Source organism: Dipodomys merriami, unplaced genomic scaffold (assembly GCF_024711535.1).
Source record: "Dipodomys merriami isolate MVZ:Mamm:240054 unplaced genomic scaffold, mDipMer1.0.p SCAF_15, whole genome shotgun sequence".
Classification (NCBI taxonomy): Eukaryota; Metazoa; Chordata; class Mammalia; order Rodentia; family Heteromyidae; genus Dipodomys; species Dipodomys merriami.
This window is the reverse complement of record NW_027202826.1, coordinates 10,226,217-10,252,130: the sequence shown is the minus strand read 5'-3', so window position 1 is coordinate 10,252,130 and position 25,914 is coordinate 10,226,217. Positions and strand designations below refer to the sequence as shown.

General features: G+C 42.0%; 1 protein-coding gene across 2 annotated transcripts in view; it reads left to right on the top strand.

Moving 5' to 3' along the window:
* Positions 1 to 25,914, top strand: part of Gatb (glutamyl-tRNA amidotransferase subunit B) — a 69,967-nt gene that overhangs the window by 8,787 nt on the left and 35,266 nt on the right. The window contains exons 2-5 of one of the 2 annotated variants that reach the window (XM_070022205.1): positions 9,994 to 10,133; positions 19,711 to 19,824; positions 22,139 to 22,337; positions 22,786 to 22,908. In XM_070022205.1, the coding sequence (XP_069878306.1) occupies positions 10,113 to 10,133; positions 19,711 to 19,824; positions 22,139 to 22,337; positions 22,786 to 22,908 (457 nt within the window). In that variant the 5' untranslated portion in view covers positions 9,994 to 10,112. The remainder of the gene's footprint in view (positions 1 to 9,993; positions 10,134 to 19,710; positions 19,825 to 22,138; positions 22,338 to 22,785; positions 22,909 to 25,914) is intronic. The other variant, XM_070022204.1, reaches the window with a different exon arrangement.

The window sequence follows — 25,914 nt, the reverse complement described above, 5'->3', positions numbered from 1 at the left end:
AATTCTATGCCTCCGTCAGAAAAAATGACATTGCCTCTTTTGTTAGGAAATGGAAAGACTGGGAAAAAATCATATTAAGTGAAGTAAGCCAGCCCCAAAGAAACATAGGTCCCATGGTTTCCCTTGTTTGCAGTGATTAGTACATGTCTAGGACAAGCAGAGTAGGTCAAAGGCTTTGTACATATGACCAGATCAGATAATGTTAAGCAAAATGTACACCAAGATAGGGACACAAGAGGTTTTTTTTTCTTTCTTTCTTTCTTGCTAGTGTTTTTAATGTACTTATAATACACTATGTGAGTCTTTTGTTTCTATTGTATGTTCTTCTCCCATGGTATAAACCCTGTTTTCACTGGATTTGAAGCTGGTGCTCTGCACCTTGTATATACATTTTTGTAATTTGGGAAGGGGAAGGGATAAGAATGCTTAAATGGGGATGCAGGCTGACCCATTGTGATGACGAGATGTACAGGACACTATATTGAAAACGAACTTCACAATGTTGGGGTGGGAAGGGCGGGAGGAGTTGGAGAGGTATGGAGGGAAGTGATGGTAAGGGGAAAATAATGGAGGAGGTAACAATGCTCGCTATGAAACGTACTCATTACCCTACTCATGTAACTGTAACCCCTTGGTACAACATTTTTACAATTAAAAAAAATTTTTTTTAATTTTAAAAAAAGAAGATCTTCCAAAAGCTAAACAGATGTGCAGTAAATTCAACAATAGGAGAACAAAATAAGAAAATTGGAGAATCTATCTGGGAAATTCAGTATTTAATTAATAGAAATTCCAGAAAGAGACAAAATAAATGCAAAAAGACTATCAAACAACACAGATTAATTTCCCAAAATTAAAGGACATATATCTCCAAATGGAAAGAACCTACCAACCACACAACATAAGGAATAAAAGTAGTCTCACATACAAAATGTCATGAAGTTTATGAACATCAGGGATAGATCAGATTCTAAAGCTACAGGAAAGGAAATGTTATGCAAAGGATTGGAAACAGAGACACTAGACTTTTGAACGGTAGCATTTAAAGTTTGAAGAAAGTGCAGTAAGGTCTTAAAAATCCCTGGTGAGAGGGGAAGAAAATAATTCTCTTAGCATTCTGACTCCTCCACTATCAGTCAAGTGTGATCGTAGATTAATGTTAATTTCAAGCAGGCAGCCTCTCAAAAAAAAGAAAAAAGTGCCTTCTCTTTTCCAGGAACCTTTTGGAGTAATGGAGAATTTTAGGTTGCCAGCTCTATAGGCTCTCCCAGGCCCTGCCACAGGTGTTGAAAGGAGGAAGGATAGCTCTAGAATAAAGGACTCTGGGGGAAAAATAGGGAGGGGAGGGGGGAACAGCAGGTATCTGGTGATTGTATGGAGAAAAATTTTAAGATATATTAACGAGCGTCTTTGAAAAGAATGACCAGAAAGTCTATAACAAAGAGAGCAAATAAAACAAAATTGAGAGGCATATCAACTACAGGAAAAACAAAATGTTCCAGCACAGAAATATAGCCATATTATACTTAGTAGCTTAGCAAAGAGACAGTACTTAATAATGATAGATGTGCCAGCTACTGATTTAACCAAAACTGATAGAGCTTGGAGATTGGGAAATAAAAGGACTAAATTCTTATTCACCATAATAGGTAATGCTAAAAATTTAAAGCAAGGTGGGTTGGGAAGGTGGCTTAGTGGTAGAGCACTTGCCTTGCATGCATGAGGCCCTGGGTTCGATTCCTCAGCACCACATAAGCAAAAAGAAAAAGAGCCAGAAGTGACACTGTGGCTCAAGTGGTAGAGCACTAGCCTTGAGCTGAAGAGCTGAGGGACAGCACCCAGGCCCAGAATTCAGGCCCCAGGACCGGACCCAAAAAAAAAAATAAAAAATAAATAAAAATAAAAATTTAAAGCAAGAAAGAATAACATGCTTCAGGAACAATTGTGTCCACTGGTCAGAAGAGTCCCTTTTTTCCTTTTTAAACCTAGATTGGTTTGATATTGTTTTTTTTTTGAAGGAGGGTAGGAAATGCAGTTTTTATTGTTTTGTTGTTTGTTTTTCCATAAGTAATAAAAGATTTAGAGCTTGTCAGAGATAAATTGTCACATCTTTTAAATTTTATACACAAGATAGCATTAAGTAATGGTCATATACTACCTATACTAATTTCTCAGCCTTCTGCTGGTGAAATTTCTTTTTTGTTATCAAAGGCCAAGCAGTGAAGACCCTCCTCTTCCTCTCATCTGTACAACTTTGACAATTACTCTGACTTCAGGAGGAATAGATTCATCTACCTTCTAGATGTATCCATACTCAAGCTGGGCAAGTCATAGGGGTTTCTGTTTCTGGTTATAACCCACCATTCTAACTGGATGGACTTCTGTGTTACCTAGATTATTATGTGAGATGAGTGTTTAAGGGTGGACATAAGTAAGCATAAGTAAATCCTTATGATAGAGTAAGATGGAAAAATATTGCAAAATGTCTCACCTTGTTATTCTATCACCTTGTAACATATCACCTATCTCTTGGAAATGCAGTGGGCCAAGTCTTGTGGTTCCATGTTCTAAAAACAAGTACACGGTGTCATTGTGAGAGTTTATCAAGTCTGTCCTTTTGCCAGATGAAAGAAGGATTGTCACATGGCAAATGGCCAAGCAGCCTTAGCGTTTGCCAGCAGGTGATGGATTTTCCAAAGGTCCTCTGGCACAGTGTATTATTTAAAAATAGGAAGATAAATACCAGACAAGACAGCTCAAAGATCTGAAGGTGGTTGCTGCCAGGAACAGAGCTGGATGTCGGAAGGGACTGGGGGCGGGGAGGGGCACCACTGCTTTTTACTATCAATTTCGTTCAAGTACATGCCAATAATGCTGTTTTAAAAAATTGAAAGTGAAGCTTAAATGGATAAAGATAGAGGGGAGTGAATCACTGATAGAATACGCTTCTCAGAAAGCAGGAGATGTCTCTGGAGCACACTGGGACGGGAAGATTTGTCCCTCTTCCCATAGGCATAGGCATAAAGCCTTTATTTGGGGGGTGGGGGTGGGGGTGGGTCATGGGACTTGAACTCTGGACTAGAGCTCTTCAGCTCAAGGCTAGAGCTCTACCACTTGAGCCACAGCGCCACTTCTGATTTTCTGGTGGTTTATTGAAGATAAGGGTTTCACAGACTTTCCAGGCTGGCTTTGATCCACAATCCTTAGATCTTAGCCTCCTGAGTAACTAGGATTACAGGTGTGAGCCACCGGCACCCACTTTCTGTTTGGGAACAGAAAGCTGAGGAAGCTTCCATCTGATTTGTCCTGCCCTAGTAGATGCTGTTCGTTGCATCTCACACTCCTGCTGGAGCTCTTTCCTTCTGACGTTGGCGTCTCTCTACATCCTGGGTCTGTGGGTAACAGACTCTTTGTTTTTGAGTACCTGTAGCTGTCCACTTAAGGACTGTTTTCTTGTACTATGGAGGCATCTCAGTAGCTTTAGTTCATGGTGACCTCTACCATGACCAGTTTCTATGTTAATTTCTCTACCCCAGCTATTACATGGCTTTGATGGTGTCACCAGCCTGCCCTATACCTGAGGGACCAGGGCTCTGCTTTTTGGGGTACTCTTTTTCACCTGTGACCTGACATGAGTGGCCTCTTGTATGTGGACATCCAGATGATGGCAGAAGACTTCTGACTCAGGATTGTTGGCTCAAATGTGTCTTCAGAGAGCCACTCCAGCTCCCAACCCAAGGAGCGCACAGCAGTGTCTCCTGCTCTAGTTTTTTTTTAAGTCAGCCAGTCAGCCGCTGGTGTCTCCTAAGCCTGTTTAACAACAATACTGCTGTTCGTTTAGTGGCAGGTTAACTTGTTTTAACCTCAAGACAATTCTGTGAGGCAGTTATTATGGTTATTACAATTAGAAAGTATGTGGAGAAGCTAGGATTGAAACTCAGAGTAGACTGGCTTCAGGAGTCATGTTCTTGACCCTTTTGCTATTCTGTCTCTTGCAGTTACCCCTGGACATCATGGAACTTTGATTTCCTCCTTTGAGCTTGTTGTTTGCACATGCACATGTGTATGTGTATGTGAATGTGTGTATTTTTATAAGCTTATAGATGTGTATAAATATTTGTAAAAAAAAAATACCTTTTCTAGCCGGGCGCTGGTGGCTCACACCTGTAATCCTAGCTACTCAGGAGGCTGAGATCTGAGGATCGCAGTTCAAAGCCAGCCCGGGCAGGAGAGACCGTGAGACTCCTATCTCCAATAAACCACCAGAAAACCGGAAGTGGCGCTGTAGCTCAAGTGGTAGAGCGCTCGCCTTGAGCTGAAGAGCTGAGGGATAGCACCCAGGCCCAGAGTTCAAGCCCCACGACTGACAAAAAAAAAAAAAAATACCTTTTCTATCTCTTGCTTCCACCCCCAGTCACCACATCTGTACCACAGCTGCTTCTGCTAGGGCTGCCAACTTCTCCCTGGGCAGAGACCTTCTCCTCATTCTGATTAATGACTCTTCCTCTGAATGGAAGCACAGGCACTTTATCCTCTTATTTTACCTTAGTTTTAGAATTTTATGGAATTCCACTATAAATCTGCAGACTGAAAAGGTCATTCAGCCCATTTGCCTCCTTGTAGGCAGGATTATAGCCAAACTAAGAACACCATTCTTGGTTTTTTTGTTGTTGTTGTTTTTTTTAACAAGAAATACAGTTTTGCTCATTATTTTGACTTCCCAAAAGCTCTTATTGTTGTGCAGGCTCTCACTCAATTTATTAACTAATTATTTGCCTTCAGAAGTATAGGCAGGATCCTGGATTGTTTGCTTTGGGTTGATTATTTTCTGTTCATCAGTTTCATTCCAGTTTCTCTAGAACACTTTGGATGTGAAATGGGAGAAAACTAGCGAACTGAATATATTTATTTGCTAAAATGTCATAGGATTTCTAAGTCTGTTCATTCCAATGGTTCCGGGAATAGAGAGATTTCCATAAGGTTTGTTTGAAATGTATGCATGCAGAAACCTGCATGTCCACACACATCTACACTCACTCTCCGCGATTTGAAATGCCTGTTCCTCCTGGGAGCAACCCCTGAGGAGGAGGAAGGGGAGAGGATGCTGCTGCCCTGGCTGTCCTCTGCAGTGGGCTTGCTTTATACCGCTCGACTCGGTAGATAAGTTCTTCTGATAATCATGTCACTGCCACAATTAGATTAATTAGAAACCAGTGACTCTACTCTTGTTTTGCTTGTCTGGAAGCTCTTATCTGTATGTAACATGAAACCCATAGCAACCACGAATGCCTTCCTATTTCCAGAACTGGGGGAAAGACAATAAAAGCTGTTTTGTTTTGTTTTGTTTTGTTCCCACACACATATACAAGAACGTTCTCCTTTTTTCTCAGGATCAGCATGTCTTAAAAAAACACGTAGAGCTTTCCACACCAACAGCATGTAGAACTGGCCCTCGCAGCTGTGGAATGGAAACTAGAATGGTATTAACCACATTTCTCTTCTATTCACCGATTATACACCATTATTAGTAAGGAAGAGGATAATAAAGAAGGGAACAGATATGACATGATGTGCACACAAGGCAATACTGTGCTTCTTACATTAGCTCTGGTTTGAATCCAAATCTGTGGATTGCACTGGAAGAGGTCTTGCTCCCTCAAGAAAAATGATGACAATGTACTGCCAGGTACCAGTGGTTCTCACCTGTAAACCTCAGCTACTTGGGTGGCTGAGGTTGGGAGGATCTTGGTTCAAGGCCAGCCTGGGCAGACAAGTCCATGAAACTCCTTCTGAACCCATAGCTGTATGCAGTGGCTTGTACCTGTCATCCCTAGCTACGGGAAGGTTAAGATCAGGAGAGCACCACCTTGCAAGCATGAGGCCCTGAGTTCAAACTTCAGTACTGCCCTCCCACCCCAAATAAAACAAAGCAAAACCCTTCTTTTAGTCAACTTTCTTAATGCTAGATGAACCTGCAGAATGTCTACGTGCTGAACATAGCAAATCAGAAGTAACTTTTGTTCTGGAGGAGCTAATCAGCTCAGAAATACTTGATCTGGAGAGTCATCCTGCTGAACCATTTTCCTGACTCTTAATTTTAAACATAATTATAAAGTTGTTTTTAATTTGAAAGCTCAGGGAAATCATTAGGGAAAAGTATTAAATGCAAACATTTATAATCAGATTGGTATTCTGTATTGTTCACCTAGATTGGTATTCTGTATCTGTTCACCTAGATGATGTTTAGTTATTTGACTAAGAAGACAAAATGTGACAGTTTCCTATTAATTTTTTTCCTTGTCAATGATTTACTTTAATGTAATCTGTACAACTTAGAATTACATTGTATTCTCAGACTTCATTCTTGCCAGTTACTCTTGAGTCACTCTTACAGTTCTCCTCTATTCCTTTGTAGAATATGAGGTGTTTTTACCCTGTGCCCTTTGACCCCATAAAAGAGGTGTATCTGTGAGCTCATACCCACAAATGTAGACGAGCTCCCTTTCTCTGCTCCTGAAGTCTTCCAGTGGGCCAAACTCGTCTTATCACATTAACTGTGTGTCTCCTGTGAACTTAGATGACTCATGACGGTGATGGACTGCAGGCTTCAGCATGACCTCACCTTCCTCACTTCCCGTGGTGCAAAGGCATTTGACTCTTTCCCTGCCATGAGCCTTTTCCTCTTCACAACCATTTTCACTCCCCACCTCTCCACTAGTTTTGCATGCAGCATGCTCAACCTGCAATTCACTGGTATTAGAGGTAATGTTTCTACTTTCTGTCAGTATGGTTTTTCAAACAGTTGATGAATCATCCTTTTATGTATATTATTTAGATCTGTAAAAGCTGTTCTGTGACTTTTGAGCCCATTTGATAGTACATTGCATAGAGTATGTATGCATCAACCTTAAGAATTTTTTATGTATTTGTGACACTTACATACATGTATATGAGGAGTCAGTATAAAAGAGGTTTCCAAGAATCTTAAACCCTTTTGATATTTTCTAACCTCTTTATTGGTCTTTTTCTAAAATATATACTTTCCTACTTTTAAATAGAGTATATTGAATATAAAGCCAACTATTTTTTTTTTTTTGCTTGCTAGGTCCCAAGTCTTAAAAATTCTATAGGTAGTTTTTAATAACACCAAGCTGATGGACAAACCTTCATGTCTGGGCCTTTGGGAGACATTGCAGATCCTAACTATAGCAGTGATCATTTAAAAAAAAAATCTCACCCTCCACAAGTTATTCTCATAATCTCTGTACAGAGCTGATGTCATTTTATTCCTCTTGAGGAACAATAAGAAGGTGACATACTAGAATAGAGAGTTACAGCTGGCCATAGTGGGAGGAATCACAGAGAACATTGAGGTTTTTTTTCCCCTTCCATTCCAACCCTGAGAAACCCAGGGGACCTTATCTGGTCTTGTTTGCAGGTGAATCTTGTGGAATTACACTGCATCTACTCGGCAATATTTCTAATTACCTTTCCTGGTAATATGGGAAGAGTTCTCTCTCCAGGTCCTTTCCTAAGCAAGAAGCCTGCATGCAGTATTGTGTTAGGAAGGGCTTTTCTTCCATCTCCATATCTCCTTACTACTTTCTGTCCTCCTCAAAATATGTCTTTGGGTGAGATGCTGAGCACAGTAGCTCTTGTGAAAGGGCAGAGTGCCATACGTAGAACTCGTTGCTGTTTAAAATGAATGTTTTTCACACCTGTACACAGAATCTGTAATATTAGAGAAGGAGGAGGGGATGTGTAGAACAGAAAGTAGAAATGCATTACCAAAGATTCCTGGGGGTGGAAATGCTTAGGAATCTTTTTGTTGATATAAATATGTAGTAGTTAAAAAAAAACCAAAAACCTAACAGTGCTTTGTGAGACTGTTTCTGTCTGTGACATTCAGGTAGCTCATACAAGCTTTGTCCTGGTGATTTATACTAGAAGCCTGTAATAAAATGCAGCCTGAAATCATGCAGCTGGGTACCATTCATTTTTCTCCCATGGACAGTTCCAGAACTTAAAAAATGGCAGCAAACCTGGAAAAGCTCTTTCCTCATAGGGAATGCAGAGCTGGCCATGGCACCTGCCTTCTTGGGTTTATTCTGCTTTGTCTTGCCTTTGGGATGCTCTGGGCAGGTTTCATGAGTACTAGAAAAGAGTTTCCAGGAAGATGTTTTTTTATGTCATTCAGTGAAAGAAATACTCTGTCCTCATCTTGAGTCAGAAGTAATTGAGAAATCTACTTAGATGTCAGACAGATGAAGAAGGACATACTAATTTTATTACTGATAATAGCTTTCTTTTTGACAAATTCAACTTGATGTGTAGCCACATGACTTCTAATGCTTGGTGCTTACATTGACCTGAGCTTCCCAAAATTTGTCTTCCCTCCATGAGGAAGGGGCTGCTTCTATAGAATTCATATCACTGGGCCAGACTAGACCAGAGTATACCTCTTCTGTGCCTACTGACTAAAAAGGGGCACCTAAAGGGTTGGTTGTAATTCCTACAAGAAGCCTGTGATGGAAAGGCTCAGCCAGAAGCAGCAGATCCACATGTGCTCAGTGCCTTCTCCCAAAGTCCTGTACTCCTCTCTCAAAGACAGGAGTAGCTATAAAGTGGAAGGTCTGCCATTCCCACTTGGGAATATGGAGGCTGCCTAAACTCTCAACAAGAGAAAGCTTCACGCTGCCCAGTTTTAGTATCCGTGTTATGTCAGGAGGAGATGTGAGACATATTTTGGGGTAGGTCCTGTGCAATTGTCTACATCACAATTTATACTTGTAGGCTAGAAAACTAATGAAGGACCATTCCACTGGTTTGTCTGAAACCTGAGTTGGCCATTTTTAAGTGTTTTTAACTTCACATTTAGTATGGAAGAAATATGAGAAGAGTTGGCTGTCTTCTGTACTGCAGCATCTTAGGGAATTTTTCCCTCTTAGCTCTTCTTAAAATCTTGGCAAAATTAGGAAATCATTTTGCCATTGGCATCCCAGAGAGGAGAAGCGTGGGCTTGGTGGTTCTGGCAGAGTTTGTCAGGCTGGGCTCCTTGGAAGAGCATTCTGTTCTCATGGCAGAGAGTTCTTGTCAGTGAGCTTTGTACAAGCTCTCCATCCTTCCATCTCTGGGCACATTCTAGTAATGAGGACTGGCTATCAGGCAGGAACAATAAGTGGGAATCAAAATATATTAGTGTTCTCAGAAGCCTTAAAATATTCTTTTCCAAATTTTGATGCACGCATCTCCTTTGACACATATAGAAAAACAAGTAATCACTCAAGAGTCTTTGTCATGCTCTGCAGCTTCCTTAAGAGAGGCAGACAGGCAGGAATCTGTGATTGCCAATAACATTGAATTTTCATATTGAATATTTACCCACTCACAAGCCACCCCAGCAAGCAAGATCAGGGGCTTGCACCTCAGCTGACGGGTGAGGAAGACAGAGGCCGGGTTGATTTACCCAAGGACACTGGGAGATCAGGAGCCTCGCTAAAAATAGGAGTGAGAATTGCCTGGTTCCCGTTCTCAGCATAGAACACCAGACTGTATTCTCTTCTGCAGTACTTGCTAATTGTTCATTTCCAACCTAACATAACCGGGGATTTTCCATTTGTAGCTTTTTGTAAACCTTTAAGATGCCTGTAGTTATTCATAACCTTTGTTTACTTAGCATAGCCAGCTTGCTGGCTTACTTACTGTATTTCTTATTCTCTCCATTCTTGCATCTATGCAGAGAAATGGATGTGTATGAAAGCACTTCCTAAACTTTCAAGTAGCATGTCAATTTTATTTGGTATTATTATAATACCCATGTTCCCAACTTTGCATCATTAAAATATAAACACAGATACTTTTTTTTGTACAGTGGCCAATGGGACTGGGGGAGGGGGTGGTAAGTACATAACAATCAATTGAAATAACTTAGCATGCATTCACAGCAGCCCAAATAACAATTAATGTAAAGCTTTCAATCTCTGTTACTTCTAGAGAAATGGAGAAATGAATTTGCACATTTACATAGTAAGGCAACAGAATGGAAACATTAACAAAATATAAGACACCTACAACTTTGGGGGAAGATAAAAGTATTTTCAACTAGGGAAGATATGAAGTTACTTGCCAACCAGGTAAAAGAACATATCTTCCTTTCATGGTCTTAGTGGTGTGTGTGTGTGCACATGCATTCACAGTGCATGTGTGAGTATTAGGGCTTAAACTCAGGGGTTCTTCCTCTTGTTTGGCTTTTTCTGCTCAAGTTTGGCACTCTGTCAGTTGAGCCGTCCCTTCACCTCTGCCTTTTTGCTATTTAATAAAAATAAAGTTGCACAGATTTGCCTATTCCGGCCAGCTTTGAACCAAGATCCTCAGATCTCAGCCTCCTGAGTAGATAGGATTATAGACCTGAGCCACCAGCACCTGACTTCATGTTGATGTGTGTGTGTGTGTGTGTGTGTGTGTGTGTGCAAATATATCCATATGTAGGATTTGTATACTTCCACATAGATATTACAACTCTTTCTTCACAGATGTTTGCATATTAATAAAAGGATTGTACCATAGTTAATTACTTCCTACATAGGGGCCTTACAGTGTCCCCAAACTTAATTGAATCTGTGCCTTAGGGAAGTTTAGGGAGATAATAGTTAGAATATAGAATGCATTCTTTCCTATAACCAATTTTTCAGCAACAGTGAATGAAACTTCAAATACCTGTGTGGTGTACAAGCTAGCCAACAGCTCCTGCCTCCTCTGGGCTCTGTCTCCTTCCCAATTTGGTTTCCGTGTGATCCTCTCAGGAGAGTTATGTACTCCATCCTTCCCTTTCTGCATTTTTATTTAGAAAACTTCAGACTTTTAGAGCAGCTGAAAGAATACCACATCTAGATTGTTTTCTCCAATTTGGATGACCATTTGTGTTTAAGTTACAGACATCATAGTGCTTTATCTCTAAATATTTCTGCATTTATCCTCTGATAAAACATTCTTATATGGATTGTTATACTGGTCCCCCTTAGGAAAGCTAACATTGAATATGATATTATCTGACACAGTTCATGTTGAAGTGTCTGCAGTTACCCTAATCTAGAATATCATTGAAAATTAAACATTGTATTAGTTAATATATTTCTGTAGTCTCACTTTCATTTTTTTCTTTTTCTTTTTTCCAGTTGTGGGGCTTGAACTTGGAGCCTGGGCACTATCCCTGAGCTCTTTGCTCAAGGCCAGTGCTCTATCACTTTGAGCCACAGCACCACTTCCAGTCTTCTAGTGGTCGATTGAAGATAAGAGTCCCACGGACTTTCCTGCTGGGCTGACTTTGAACCACAGTCCTCAGATCTCAGCCTCCTGAGTAGCTAGGATTACAGGCATGACCCACCAGTGCCAGGCCTTACTTTCTTTTTCTATTCTTTTTTAATCTCTTCCTTTTTTTTTCTCTCTTTGCCCAGGGTCACCACACTGACATTTTCAAAATGTCCAGGCCAGCTCTGAGAAAGTAGCTCAGTGGTAGAGTGGTTGCCTTGCATGCATTAGGCCCTGGGTTCAATTCTTCAGCACCACATTAAATAGAAAAAGCCAGAAGTGGCACTGTGGCTCAAGCGGTAGAGCACTAGCCTTGAGCTGAAAAACTGAAGGACAGCACCCAGTCCCAGAGTTCAAACCTCATGATTGACCAAAAAAAAAGCTCTAAAAAAAATGTGCAGGCCAGGTATTTTATCTTACTGTCTACTCTTGAAGCAACATAATTAGTAAGGGATAGTTGCTTTGTGAGTGTTTTGGCTGGCCGCCTTTCTGCTTTCCTATCCCCTCCCCTTCCCCCTGTCTCCTTTCTTCCTTTTCCCTCACACCCCCTCTCCCTTGTACTTTCCATGATTTTGTGGCTTATCAGGAAGCTTGTAAAGATATGTTGTATTCCTGACATTTGATGTGTAAAATTCAAAAGTACTTTCCTAAAACAAGCAAACAAAAACCAATCTATGTCCTGTTTGCCTCCTCCAAAGCCTCTACTTAGGACGTTTCTGCATCTGATGAACATGCAGCTTTTTTGTTTGTTTATTTGTTTATGGAATAGCATGTATGTCTAGGAATTTGCTTTTGATAGTCATAGGTCTGTTGAGTACCAAGCTTTATTTCCTATTTAAAATTTCACTGGTTCAGTCCAGTTGTTTCCTTCTCAGTAATAGTCAAATCTTTCAGCTGGTTTTTTATATGCGGGAGAAAGTAGATCTCATTCTGGATCATGTGAGCATTTCAGTCTTGGTATTAATGTTTTACTCTGATTGTACTTGAGTGTTAGTGATGTCAAATGTTTCTATTTCATTGAATAGCTTCAGATGTAGTCTCAGGATTAAATTTTAGGACAGTGTGAGGGCAATAAAGTGAAGAGGTTTGTATATTTTGGTCTTTTATATTAAGGCACTTTTCTTCTTAAAGTTATGAGCATGAGAGAGACATATATTCAGAATTAAATTGAGAAGAGTCTTCTTTAGAAATCCTGGTCCCCTCCCAAAGTTTTATTTAAAAATGAACAAGAAATGTTTGGCTGATTGTTTTTGCTTTTTTTCCTCTTGATTTCTATGTTTATTCTGTGCCTTCATGCATGTCTTCCCCCTCCACTCATTGAATTTCCAAAGGAGCTACTACATTAGGAGACAATAAGTCACAGGTGTGGTTGGCCACAGTGAATTTTGAGGGCAACACTTGTCCCAGTTAACTGGTTTATAACTGTTCAGCCTGTTCGGAGTTGGTTTCTGTCACCTGAGAATGAGAGTTCTTCCCAGACATAGGCGATGCATGCAATAGAATGCAGAAAATCCTAGCTTCAGTATAAAGCAGAAAATGAGCTTCCTGACACATTAAGAAATATGGACTCTGCTCCACTGGAGATAGTATGGTAATTATCACAAAGATGTGGATTATCATTTAAGGGAGAAATATTGTGTTGACATACATATGATTTTAGCATCTGTTGTGCCTTACCTTGGATTGTAATTCCAGACTAATGGATCTGTGGAGCTGTGCAGACCTTTTCTCATTAGATTCCCTGGACTCCTTGAAAAAGTTGCACAGGAAGGATTTGTCTGAGATGAACATTTTGCCTTTTTTGTGTGTGTATGTGTTTGTTGATATTAGGGTCTGAACTCAGGGCCTGAGTACTGTCCCTTAGCCTTTTCACTTAAGGCTGGTGCTTTACCACTTGAGTCCTAGCTCTGCATTCTGTTGCTTTTTGGTGGTTAATGGGAGATGTGAGTCTCACAGACAGTCCTGCCAAGGCGGGGTTTGAAATGTGATCCTTAGATCTCAGATCTATAGGATTGTAGAATTGTAGCAGTGAGCCACTGGAGTCTACTGAGCATTTTACACTTCCATTATGCAATTAGTATTACTGAATATCCAGGGTGAGGTTATTATAATCAATTTATTGATATGTTTATGGCCCACAATCATATGACAAATGTAGCCAGATGACCCTTGGCAGAAAGTAGGTTTAGACCAAGGAAATACTCTTGATGTTGATAGCTGTGATGAGTGGAATTGCTGCTGGAGGGTGGGAGCAGCAGAGCTGAAGGGTAGCCACACTGCCAGCCATGCCTCTTTCGACCAGGCCTTGCTGCCTGTGGAATAGAGACTTTTTTCTTTATGAAAGAGGGACTTAAAGAAAAGACACCGCCAGCCGGGCGCCGGTGGCTCTCACACCTGTAATCCTAGCTATTCAGGAGGCTGAGATCTGAGAATAGCAGTTCAAAGCCAGCCAGGGCAGGAAAGGCCCTAAAACTCTTATCTCCAATAAACCACTAGGAAACCAGAAGTGGTGCTATGGCTCAAGCGGTAGTTAGCTTTGAGCTGAAGAGCTGAGGACAGCGCCTAGGCCCAGAGCTCAAGCCCTACCACTGACAAAAAAGAAAAAGAAAAAGAAAGGAAGGAAGGAAGCAAGCAAGCAATTTGGCATTCTTTTTTTCTTTTCCCTAGGCAGTATCCAAATTGAAACATAAATAACATTGAATATCTGTGTACATGTGTGCATATATTTAATATCTACATTAAAGTAGCACTTTTGACCATAAAACTCCACTTTAAAAAATTACCTTTGGTTGGTTGGGTGCTTGTTGGCTCGTGCCTGTAATCCTAGCTACTCAGGAGGCTGAGATCTTAAGGATCAAGGTTTGAAGCCTGCATGGGCAGAAAAGTTCATGAGATTCTTATCTCCAGTTAGCCATCTGAAGGCTGGAAGTAGAGGTGTGACTCAGGTGGTAGAGTACCAGTCTTAAGGGAAAAAGCTAAGCAAGAGTGTGAGGCCCTGAGTTCAAGTTCCAGTACCGGGAGCAGGGGGATTGATTGGCTGCCAGTGAGTTTGCAGCTAGCTACAATCCTAGCTATTCAGAGGGTAGAGATTCTGGAGGATCGTGGTTCAAAGCCAGCCCAGGCATAAGTGGAAGACTCATCTCCATAGCTGCATGGAGTGGTGCACACTAGTCATATTAGCTATGTAAGAAGTATAGATAGGTAGATTGTGGTCCAGGCCAGCCTGGCATATACTTGAAACCCTATTCAAAAAACAGTGAAGGCTCAGAGGGTAGGGAGGGGGGGGGCATAATTCAAAAGGTAGAATATGCTAGCAGACACAAGGTACTGAGTTCAGCCCCAAGTACCACCAAAAACAAAGACAAAAATTTACCTAGCAGTAGTTTTGGCAAGCTTAGTTGTAGGACAAGAGGCTTTATATTTGGGATGCTGATATAAAAAAAAAAAATCCTCAGTGCTGAGCAGAGGTGTGAAGGAGAGGAAGCAAGTACAATTTTCTCTGTGGTAATGAAAATTTATCATGTGGTAACTTGCTTGGAATACGAAGCAGAGGGAGTTCATGCTTTGAGAAAAATTTATGGTTAGCAGTAAGATAAAGGCCCATTTTACTGCCTTATTTTTACTTAATAAATTTTAATTACCTTCTCTCCATAAATTAAAGCATTTTACCATTCTCTATACTAATTATCAGATTTGTCATATAGAACGTAAATTTAGAAAGGAATTGCCATTTGGGCTTTTTTGGAAAACATCACCTTATAATAGATTTTATCTTAATACTCCAGGAACTGGATTTTTGGTGAAAATGTCCCTCTTACCATATCACCTCAACTTTGTAAGAAAGAACTGCTGTCATTGGACAGTGGGTATTATAGCACTGTGGGCTCACCAATGAGGATAAAGTAGTGAGTACCAAGAAATGATGTCATATGCACACTATTTTGAAAGATACTCTGTTTCCTTCCTTAAGTACTTTCCAAAATTTTCCAAGTATAGGATGCAGAGACTGGCTTTAGTGAGATTTATTTGTACATACGATTTCACATAAAAATGCCCCAATCCTAGAGGATGTTTTCTTGACATGAGTAGGTTATATTATCTCCTTTATCCTGCTAATTTGCTCAGCAAATCCTTTCCTAGTATTGAGTGTAGATGGAAAGTTCCGTTCAAGCCAGGTTGACTTAAACCAAATGCTCCTTATAAAGTCATAGCATTTCATAGTCCTTTTTAGCTCCATAGAATTTGGAGTTCTATATTGACTAGATGGACTTTTGTTGATTAGTTATTTATCGAAAGAAAAAAAATCAGAAGAATGGACATAAAAGTTAGGAATTTGCTTGCTGATCATAGCCTACATAGTCTTAGATCCTTCTGTGCCTCTGGTTTGCATGCTCCCACTGCACAGCCCGGCCCCCAGGTCAGCCAGCTTCTGACAGACTTGGGCCAATAGGAGCCCTGGAAAGAGGGAAGTCAGGAGAGAAGCAGCGGGGATTTCTTCCTCCTTCCTCCTCCACCAGCATCTCGGGTAATGGCTAGGTCTTATCTCTGGCTGCAGCATCTGAGACACAGCACCATCATTTCTCGACATCTTTGGGTGGCCCACACCAAACTCTCCATATGCCAGGGACTAGTAATGAGTGTTTCAGAAAGTTAAAACGGGTGGTGGCATCTCAGTTTGATTTTGAAGGGAAGAAGGCTAGGAAGAGACAGAAGAGCTGTAGATTTATGAGCAAAGGTTGGGGGTGGGAAAGCTTAGTAAGGGATGGATCGAACACACAAGAGGAGCTAGATTGTGTGAGAACCTGGCCCTCCTCCTGGGCCATGAGGGGTTTTAGACAGCAATTGCCACACGAACATTTTTGGTTCACCCTGGTATAGAAAGTGGGCTTGAAAAGAACAGTGGAGATGCTGGAAATCCAGTTCACTTGGTCCTGCAGGTTCATTGAGGACAGACAGAGTCCTATTTATCTCCATGTCCCTTATCTTATGTTTAGTGTCTTAGTATCTTATAGGCATTTAAGGAACATTCTGGAATGAGGAGAGTCCAAGTTGAATTTCCACTTGGGCATCCTATCCTCAGAACATGCTGACCTGGCCCTCCATCTGTCAGAAGCAGCTTGACTAAGATCATAATAAATTCTCTTTTCTTGGCATTCTTTTAACTGGCGCTCTCTGTTTACTAGCTCCTCTGTGCAACTGTAGTGTGGCGATGATTGATGCTTATAATTCTGACCCTGAAGTACTTCAGGCCTCCTAAATCATCAAAAAAAGATTAAAGTATATTCACTATCACTCTGATATTTGTGTGTTTTACTGCATTTGTATTCTTTGGAAATGGATGGTTTATCAAGTGCGGCTGTGCTTGAATGTGCTTTGAGCACAATGAGAGTCTCTGATTGCCTGCAACTGCGCACACTGCCTCCCAGTGCCAGGCACAAACAGTATATTATGCATGTTCAAAAATAAACAAAATGGGGCTGGGAAGGTGGCTCAGTGGTAGAATGCTTGCCTTGCATGCATGAGGCCCTGGGTTCGATTCCTCAGAACCACATAATCAGAAAAAGCCAGAAGTGGCGCTGTGGCCCAAGTGGTAGAGTGCTAACCTTGAGCTGAAGAGCTGAGGATCAGGCTCTCAGTTCAGGCTCCACAACCGACAAAAAAAAAATTAAAATAAATAAACAAAAAGACCTGGGGACTCTTCATGCTCGAGGGAGGAAGCAGGTTGGCCCCAAAGGAGCAGATGGGGCCAAAATAAGAGGGAAAATAGAGGTTAGAAAAACAGTGAGAGGCTTTGGAAAGCAGTATGGAGTTTCTTCAAAAGACTCCGCATAGAGCTCCCCTGCGACCCAGCAATCCTACTTTGGGGCATTTACCCAGATGATCACAAACAAGGCCATTCTAAAACTACCAGCACAACTGTGTTTATTGCAGCATTATTTACTGTAGCTAAGATGTGGAACCAACCCAGATGCCCCTCAGTAGATGAATGGATCAAGAAAATGTGGTATATTTATACAATGGATATCTATGCCTCCATCAAAAAGAATGATACTGCCCCATTTTTTAGTAAATGGAAAGACTTAGAAAAAGTTATATTAAGTGAAGTAAACCAGGCCCAAAGAACATAGGTCCCATATTTTCCCTTATTTGCAATAACTAGTATAAGTCTAGGCCAAGCAGAAAAGGTCAAAAGCTTTGTACATATGACCAGATAAGATGATGGTAAGTGAAATGAACCCCAAGATGGGGACAAAGTGGTTTTTTCTTGCTTGCTATTGTTTTTAAAACATACTATGCATTTAAAACGTACTATGTGATATTTCTTGTTTCTCTTGTATATTCCTCCCCCATGGTATAGCCCATTTTCACTGTATTTGATGTGGTGCCCTGATGGGAAGGGAAAGAACAAAATGGGTATAGGTTGACTCATTGTAACAATGAGATGTACAAGACACTATGTTGAAAACGAACTTTACAACTTGGGGAGGGGGGAGGGAAGAGTTGGGGAGATGGGGAAGGGATAGTAGGGGAAAAACAAAGGAAGATGTAACAATGCTCGGTAGGAAATGTACTCATTACTTTACTCATGTAACTGTAACCCCTCTGTACAGTATTTTTACAATAAAACCATATATATATATATATATATATATATATATATATATATATATGAAAAACAGTGAGAGGGAGCAAGCAAAACGAGTGCAGACCAGGGAAGTGGACACTGTATATATGAGCCATCCTGTGGCCTGACCCCAGGCAAGCACAGCTCATGGTCTGTTCTGTGACCCCAGTCACCAGGTTTAGTCTGGCAAGACTCTCCCTCATCTCTGTTTGTATTGCAGTAGCAACCTGGGTGAGATGCCAAGGTCTAAGGAGGGACCACATCAATAATTAGAGCATTCTTTCTTGAAAAGCCTTATGATCACAAAGTTGACAACATTATTAGGCTCAGAGGGAAGAACTTGAAATAGTTAAGTGGCTCCATTGGTAACCTGCATTCCTAAAACGAGGAATGTGATGTCACAAGGGGAGGAATTTCTTTGGAGAGAGATGTATTCCACTAAGTAGAGATGACTAGTACATTTTTTCATAGTTTGGGTCTTTTGTTGTTGGTAGTGGTGGTAGTAGTGGTACTAATGGTTGTGTGTGTGTGTGTGTGTGTATACCAGTCCTGAGCATTGAACTCAGGGCCTGGGCACTGTCCCTTAGCTTTGTCACTCCAGGCTGGTGCCCTACCACTTCTGCCACAGCTCTACTTCTAGCTTTGTGGTGGTTAATTGGAGATAAGAGTTTCATACTTTCCTGCCTAGGTTGGTCTCAAACCACCATCCTTAGATCTTAACCTCCTAAGTAGATAGAAGTACAGGTGTGAGCCATTGACACCCAACTCCATAGTTTGTTGTTAAGTCTGTGTTTTTCAGTCGGGTTGTATCACTATCCCAGAGAGTGAGTGCCTGAGCCCCAGGGACTGTACTTGTCACCTGGGCAAGGACATAGGCACCTGTGGACCTCAGAACCAGCTTTATCATTGGCATTTAAGGCAAGTCGCCTAGTCTCTCTGGCACCTCATTTTCCTTTATCCAAAATGTTGAAATAATACTAATTCTTTCCTTATAGGATGGCTGCATGGCTGAGGTAAAATACGGAATGTGAAAAACCGCTTCACTGGAAAGCCTTATCTATGCTAAGTAAAAGATAAAAGAAGTACAGTATATGTTAGATAGAACACTAGATAGAAATGCTCATATGCCAAATGCTTTAATAACATACAGTGGTACATTTTATCTGCTAGCACCATGTCCTCACAAGTCTTTCCCAAGTGAGAACAAACTATTTCTTGAGTCCCTAGGCAAGGGCAGGTGCTCCAGCTGTTACTTTATCCGTGCTGCAGGGTAGCCATTAAATCTCCCTTTCGGAGATGGGGAAATCAAAGCTCTTGTCACCGAGCTAGCCAGAGCAACGAAGCCGTGCCCATCAGCCTCTGGGACCCACCTGTACCTCTCCCTTCCACCCCACAGCAGTGGAGCAGGTGGTTTGCTGAGCTGTGCCCCTGAGGAAACCTGTGCCTTGAGTGCATCCCTCAAGCTCTGAGTCTGTTTGTAGAGAGAGTGGGATGCCTGTTCCAGGTAGGCCTGCCCCGCTGAGCCTTTCTGGGACTCTGTGTGTTCATTTGATGTCAGGTATTGGAGGAAGGGGCTCCTAACTGGCAGTTTTTCCAAGTATCCAGTGGGACCCACCCCAGCATACCTCTCTTTTCAGTACCCTTTGTAACCAGTGAGCTTGTGGCTCAGGGCTGCCCTGACAGAGAACCAGAGCTGGTGCCTGAGTTGACTCTCCAGGGAGGATGTCTGTGCGGGAAGCGTTTGTGTTTGTGAGCAGAGCCGGTGTGTGTGTCCACAGGTTCTCAACAGGAGGTGTGTGGAAGCCGCAGTGATGACGGGCCTGGCACTGAACTGCCGCATCAACAAGAAGTCCTTGTTTGACAGGAAGCACTACTTCTATGCCGACCTCCCTGTAAGTACGCTTTGTGATCCGTCAGCCGGGAGTTCTCAGCCCTGCCTCTGGAGCAGGGAGCAAGGGAGAGGGGCCGAGAGCCTGTCATGTTCCAATCAGCATTCCGTCCATCGCTGCTGGAAGTTGTGTCCAGCCCTGATGAAGGCAGGCGCCCCCTGATGTTTGCTAGATTGGATGCGATTTTCCTGATTGCTGCCTCCTTGCTTAGCCTCATGCTCTGGTGGCTTGCTCCTAATTGAACAGGGACTAGGCGTAGCCAGTGTTATCAGGTTTGGCACCGCCATAGTGTTGGTGCTAATTGCCTGGTAGGACAAAGGTGAACTTTGTGGCTGATGTCATCATCAGTGTCCACTGACTCTCTTCATTGAGAGGTAATGTTCCCAATAAGAAGGCTATCTCCTTTGGAGACATTTCTGCCATCTCCCAAGGAGCAAGTAAGTAGGCAATAGTCAGAGGAAACATGAACCCGAAGCCTGCATGATCAACAGTAATTGGCTGATCAGTAAGCTCAATATTTACCTGCTTTTGTCTTAAAATTGTAAATTTTTTTCTTTAACCAATGTCAGTGTGAATGAGAGCCCAGTGTTTCATAATATTGACGTAGAAGACAACTGGAATGTAGAATAGATTTCTGAAAATAATGTATCATCTGATTTGAACCTTAATAGCAATACTGTCCTTGAGATTTAGAAAAACAGCAGTGATAATTTACCCCCTTGAGCTGAAGATTTAGGAGAGTGGGGTTTTAGTGGATAAAGGCAAGGGTACAAGTAGGACCTCAGTTCTGCAGTTACAGCTTCTTCTTCCTTCTGACTTTCAGCATTTCTGTAAGTTCTGCTGTATACATTCAAAATAATTAAGCAGTATTTTTTTCATAGTGTGTGTGTGTCTGTGTGAGAGAGAGAGAAAGAGAGAAAGAAAGAGAGAGAGAGAGAGAGATCATACTCAGTACAAGTGCTCTACCACTGAGATATATCCACAACCACATTTTCTAGTATTCTTTTTTAGGGTAATAACCAAGGCCAGGCATATTGGCACATAACCTGTAATCCTAGCTATGCTGGAGGTAGTAATAGGAAGATTACTGTTAGAAACCTGCCTCTAGCTAAAGCTGAAGACCCTACCTGAAAAACTAAATTAAAAAAAAAAACACAAAACAAAACAACAGCCTGGAACTGTGTCCCAAGTGGTAGAGCTTTTGCCTAGCAAAAGCTGAGTTCAGTTCCTAGTACTACCCACCAGAAAAGGTATTATCACTGGTTTGACTAAGGTAGGAGCTTAGAAATATGTAATGAAAAGAATATTTTTAGTGATCTATGGCCTTTTTTTCTAGTCTAGGTAGATCAGCTAATTCAAAACCAGTGTTAACCTAATATTGCATGGGATGTACTTATATTACAAAAAGTCTTCATTGTTTATCTGAAATTCAGATTTAGCATCCTGGAGACTTCCTGGATCTGTGTGTGGCTTTGGGCCAGGTCCTTCCCCCGCTGAGCCTTGTTCCGTTTCCTAGGGCTGTCACGGGATTAAATGCATGTAACATACTGAGAGGAGTGTCCAAGCACTCAGCAAGCGCCACAGATCTAGCGGTTATGCCTTGTTCCTGCCCAGGTCTCCACACTGATCTGCCATCTCGTTTGTGTGTGCTGATGCATGGATGTATCAGGAAGTAATTCTTCCTCTCCACTTAGAAGGAAGAAGAGAGTCCTCACACCATCCATTGGTATTTCTGTATTGCGTTGCTTTCCATTGGCTGAGTGTGAGCATCACAGCATTTCTTGCTACAGGAGTGAGGGAAGTTGAGTCAGGGAGAAGAGCTGGTCTGGATTGCTTAGCTGAGAGAGCAGAACCAAAACAAGTTGAAACGTACTGTCTCTCGTGTTCAAAGTGACGGCAAAAATGCTTAGGCAGCATTTCCTAATAAAGGAGGCTCTGTCAGGAGCCCTGTAATGAGATGCAGAGTGCAGGCTAATGAGCTAAATGAAAACAATAAATTCTTCTTGTAGGGGGCCTCTGACAGTGAGATTATTGTTACTCCCCAAAATGGCACTTGAGTAAGGAAGATGGGATTTGTGTGCTAATTGCATGCTTGGGAGAGGGGGGCTGAAGAAAGGTAAGGGGGTGCTGAAGAAAGCCAGAAGTCGGCCTCAATTATGTCATCCATGCATGAACTCATTGTTTCCTTCTTACTGCTTCTTTTTTTTTTCTTTTGTTCAAGTAGGCCTTTCTGATGTGACATTAAAGGTGCAATGTACTGGATCCCAGCTCTGGTTGTGGGGTAGTGACTCTGTAACCCCTATTTGTTTGGGTGCAGGCTGGCTACCAGATTACCCAGCAGAGGCTCCCGATCGCTGCCGACGGGAACTTGACATATGGCGTCTATGTTGGGAAGAGGCAGAGTCAGCTGGCCTCCAGGACGGTGAGGATCAAACAGATCCAGCTGGAACAAGACAGTGGCAAAAGCCTCCACGATGACCTGAGATCCCAGACGCTCATTGACTTGAACAGGGCCGGTAGGCTTGGCATGTTCTCACCACTTTTTACTTCCTCAGCTCTTGGGTTTCAGGCATTTCTTTTCCCTTCTAGACTTTTCCCAAATGAGTTGAGAAAGCAGCAGAGGAGCCTGACAGTCAGAGATCACCATATCTATGTTGATACTGGCAGAGCTGATGAGAGAACACAGCTTAAACTGTGCTTACTGCTGGGCCTGCCAGTCCTGTACCACTAAGATCAGGCAGCCTTGTGCTCCTAGTCACAAAGCTGGAATCATTGAAGCAGGTGTTTAAAAAAAGTGGACCAGAGTTAATCATCACAAAATGGGGTGAAAGGGATAAACAGTTTTGTGCCTGGAACCACTTTGAGGGTTCTTAATTAACACAAAGTATTCATAAGACTTCTGCCTACTTTATCAGTTGGTGTACGGACCTGGACTGCTGGACTGACCTGCCTCTTTTTCATTAGGAGTTGGCCTTCTGGAAGTGGTCCTGGAGCCTGACCTGAGCTGTGGAGAAGAGGCCGCCATGGTTGTCAGGGAGCTACAGCTGATCCTCCAAGCCCTGGGGACCAGCCAGGCAATCATGGCAGGTAGAGGCCAGTGTTCCTCCTTCTGTACCTTTTCCTGCTCTGCCTGCTGGTTCTCTTCTGAACCAGGTTTTGTTGTCTCCCATCCTTTGTATTGAGTTTGTTCATATTCCATGTTCAACCTCTGTACCTCAGCTTTTTTTTTTAAATTTTCCTAGACTATTTTCTATTTTCAAAACCCAAACTAAACACACAAATAACAACAGTACAAAGGCCTTGAGCCTAAGAAAACAAGCATGAGAATCAGAAGACTAGATATCTTCACCCAGCTTCTTATGTCAAAACTGTAAGGATTCATGAAGTGCCTATAATTTAATTTTTCTCAGAAAGAGGTCTTTGTTCATCAAGAGTAATTTTTAGAGCCAGCCATTGGTGACTCACACCTAGAACCCTAGCTACTTGGGAGTCTAAGAGCAGAGGACTGAGGCCCAGAGCCCACAGACAAATCTGAGAGACTCAGAATCACTGATTACCCAGCAAAAAGCTAGAAGTAGAAATAGGCTCAAGTGTACCTTTTAAATGTTTGTAAGTCAGATATAAAGATCACAAATGTGGTTAAAGCTCAGTGGCTAGCCTGTAGGTTCTACACGTGGTTGTATTTCTGTAGCCCCCTGTGGTACAGTCAGAGGTCACATTTCTGATGGCAGTCACCTCCCTGTGGGGTAGCACCCTGTCGTTTCACAGAATGTGTTTGCATGTTACGGGTCTGCCGAATTCATAATGCCACATTTGTCACACAGGACTTCTTACAAGCAATGCATTGTAACATCGGTCCTGAACAAGATGAATCTGCAGGCAGAACTTGCTTATTTTCTATCATCTTCTTTAAGCTTAAGACGGGAGAAAGAGCCACGTGAGTTTGAGTGGCATAAAGGTTAGTGGCCTGCAGGTTTCCCTTACAGAAATAACACTACATTAGAGTAGAAGAGTTCTCTATTTTCCACATATCGCTCATGTGGCTTTTTTATCCACAGAACATAAATGAAATCTGGGCAGGTTGGATGGTTATCCCTGAATGTACTAAGCATTGATTCTCTATCAATTTAGAAAATGCTTTCTTTTCTTCAGAATTACTGAGATTCTTATGAACCCTGTAGAATAATAAACAAGCTACCTCTTCACTGAGAAAGAGTCCCATCTGGGTACTTGCCAAGAGATAAACCACAGTGGCAAGAACTCATGAGGCAGTGACAGCTGAAAGTGTTCATTAAATCTCATTTGTTGTGACACTTTTTGTTTTTCTTAAACACAAATCTAGCAGCTTTGCTTGGAGCATAGCAACTGAGTTCTTGGTTGTTCTCAAGTGTTGAGGGTTGCTGGAGTCTGCAGGAATTTGACTTCTTGGCATCTTATTAGTCTAAACGTCTTTGCATTCTTTCCTGTCCACCGCCACTGCGGCCCACTGGTGTCAGGACTGGAGACTGGAAATGAGGGCCACTCTGAAGAGGGGACACAGAAGCCCAGTAGGCATGGTGCTTTCAGAATGAAGCATAACTCAGGAGAACCACTGAGTGAGTTTTTGATAGCTTTGCTGATGAGCATTGATCACTGTGCAGAAAGCCCGAGTCACTTCATGGTGGATAGTATGTCACCTCTATTGAGATCCTCAAAGCAACATTTTAAATGGAATGTGTTCCAGAGTAGTCCTACTAAGCATCCCAGTGACAGTAGTATCTGTTATTCGGGATGGTTAATATGTGCCCCTCGATTCACTAGACATTTTGAAAAAATTGATTTATCATCCCATTTAAACATTAGGACATTCCTGGGAATGGCAATATCTGGTTTGTTGTACAGGTGGGGAAACCAAGGCTCAGGCAGGTCAGGTTATTTGCTCAAGGTTCACGAGCAGCACCTGAGCTAGGATTGAACCTGGGTAAAGAAGTCCAAGATCCTTTAAGCATTTTGTCACACAAGTCCTCAATGGCAGCCATGACACTGTCATTACCATAGATGGCTCCTCAAAGAGATAGATAGTAGACTGTAGTCACTGAGGGCTCCAGGGACCTGGACCTGGGTTGGAGTCTGGGCCTATCATTTCTAGCAGTAGGAACTTAGGAAAACCCTCAGAGACAGACATCAGGTAGAGCTGAGGAGACTCAGAGAGGAATGACTTCATGAGTAAAGGTTTGGAATTCCTTCTTAGAAATGCAAGGTTGCACCGGGCACTAGTGGCTCACACCCATAATCCAAATCTCAGAAGGCTGAGATTTGAGGATCGTGGTTCAAAGCCAGCCTGGGCAGGAAAGTCTATGAGACTCATATCTCCAATTAACCACTAAAAAGCCAGAAGTGGAGATGTGGCTCAAGTGGTAGAGCATTATTAGCTTTGAGCAGAAAAGCTCATGGACAGTGCCCAGGTCCTGAATTCAAGCTCCAAGATAAGGAAGGAAGGAAGGAAGAAAGAAAGAAAGGGAAAAGTGCAAAGTTTGAAATGCCACAGGGATGTTTAAGTGGCTTTATCATTAAAACCATATTATAGGGAATGGATGTAATGATTATATAAAATAGCACAGAGCCTGGCAGAAAGCCTGTACTGGGTAGATGTGCTTCTATTAACAGTAATCAACAGGACTGCTTTTATGGTATCTCCACCCATCTGGATGAATAAGCATTGTGAACTATGCTCCATAGAACTTGATCCCTCTTGGCCGGCATGTGGCTCAGTGGTAGAGCCTACCCCGTTCCCTCCCCAGCACCACAAAACAATGTATTTTTTTCCTTTTGTTTTTCCTGCTACGTCTTGTATTTCCGTTTTGGAGTAAATTCAGCAACCAGAACAAGATAGCTGAACAGACCTTCCTACCAAAGTTCCAGGCCCTGCTGTTTGCAGAAACAGTTTTCTATCCCAGTGTTATATTTCTGTTGTGTGAATGTGTTTTAGAAAAAAAAAATAGCTAACTGCACTCCCTCACTGTGCTCAGTGGTATCGTGTTTAGTTTGTGGTTACAAATCTCTGTTCTGGAGGTAGAGATGGAGTGTGTGACTGGAGGCCCACCCTCAGTGGGA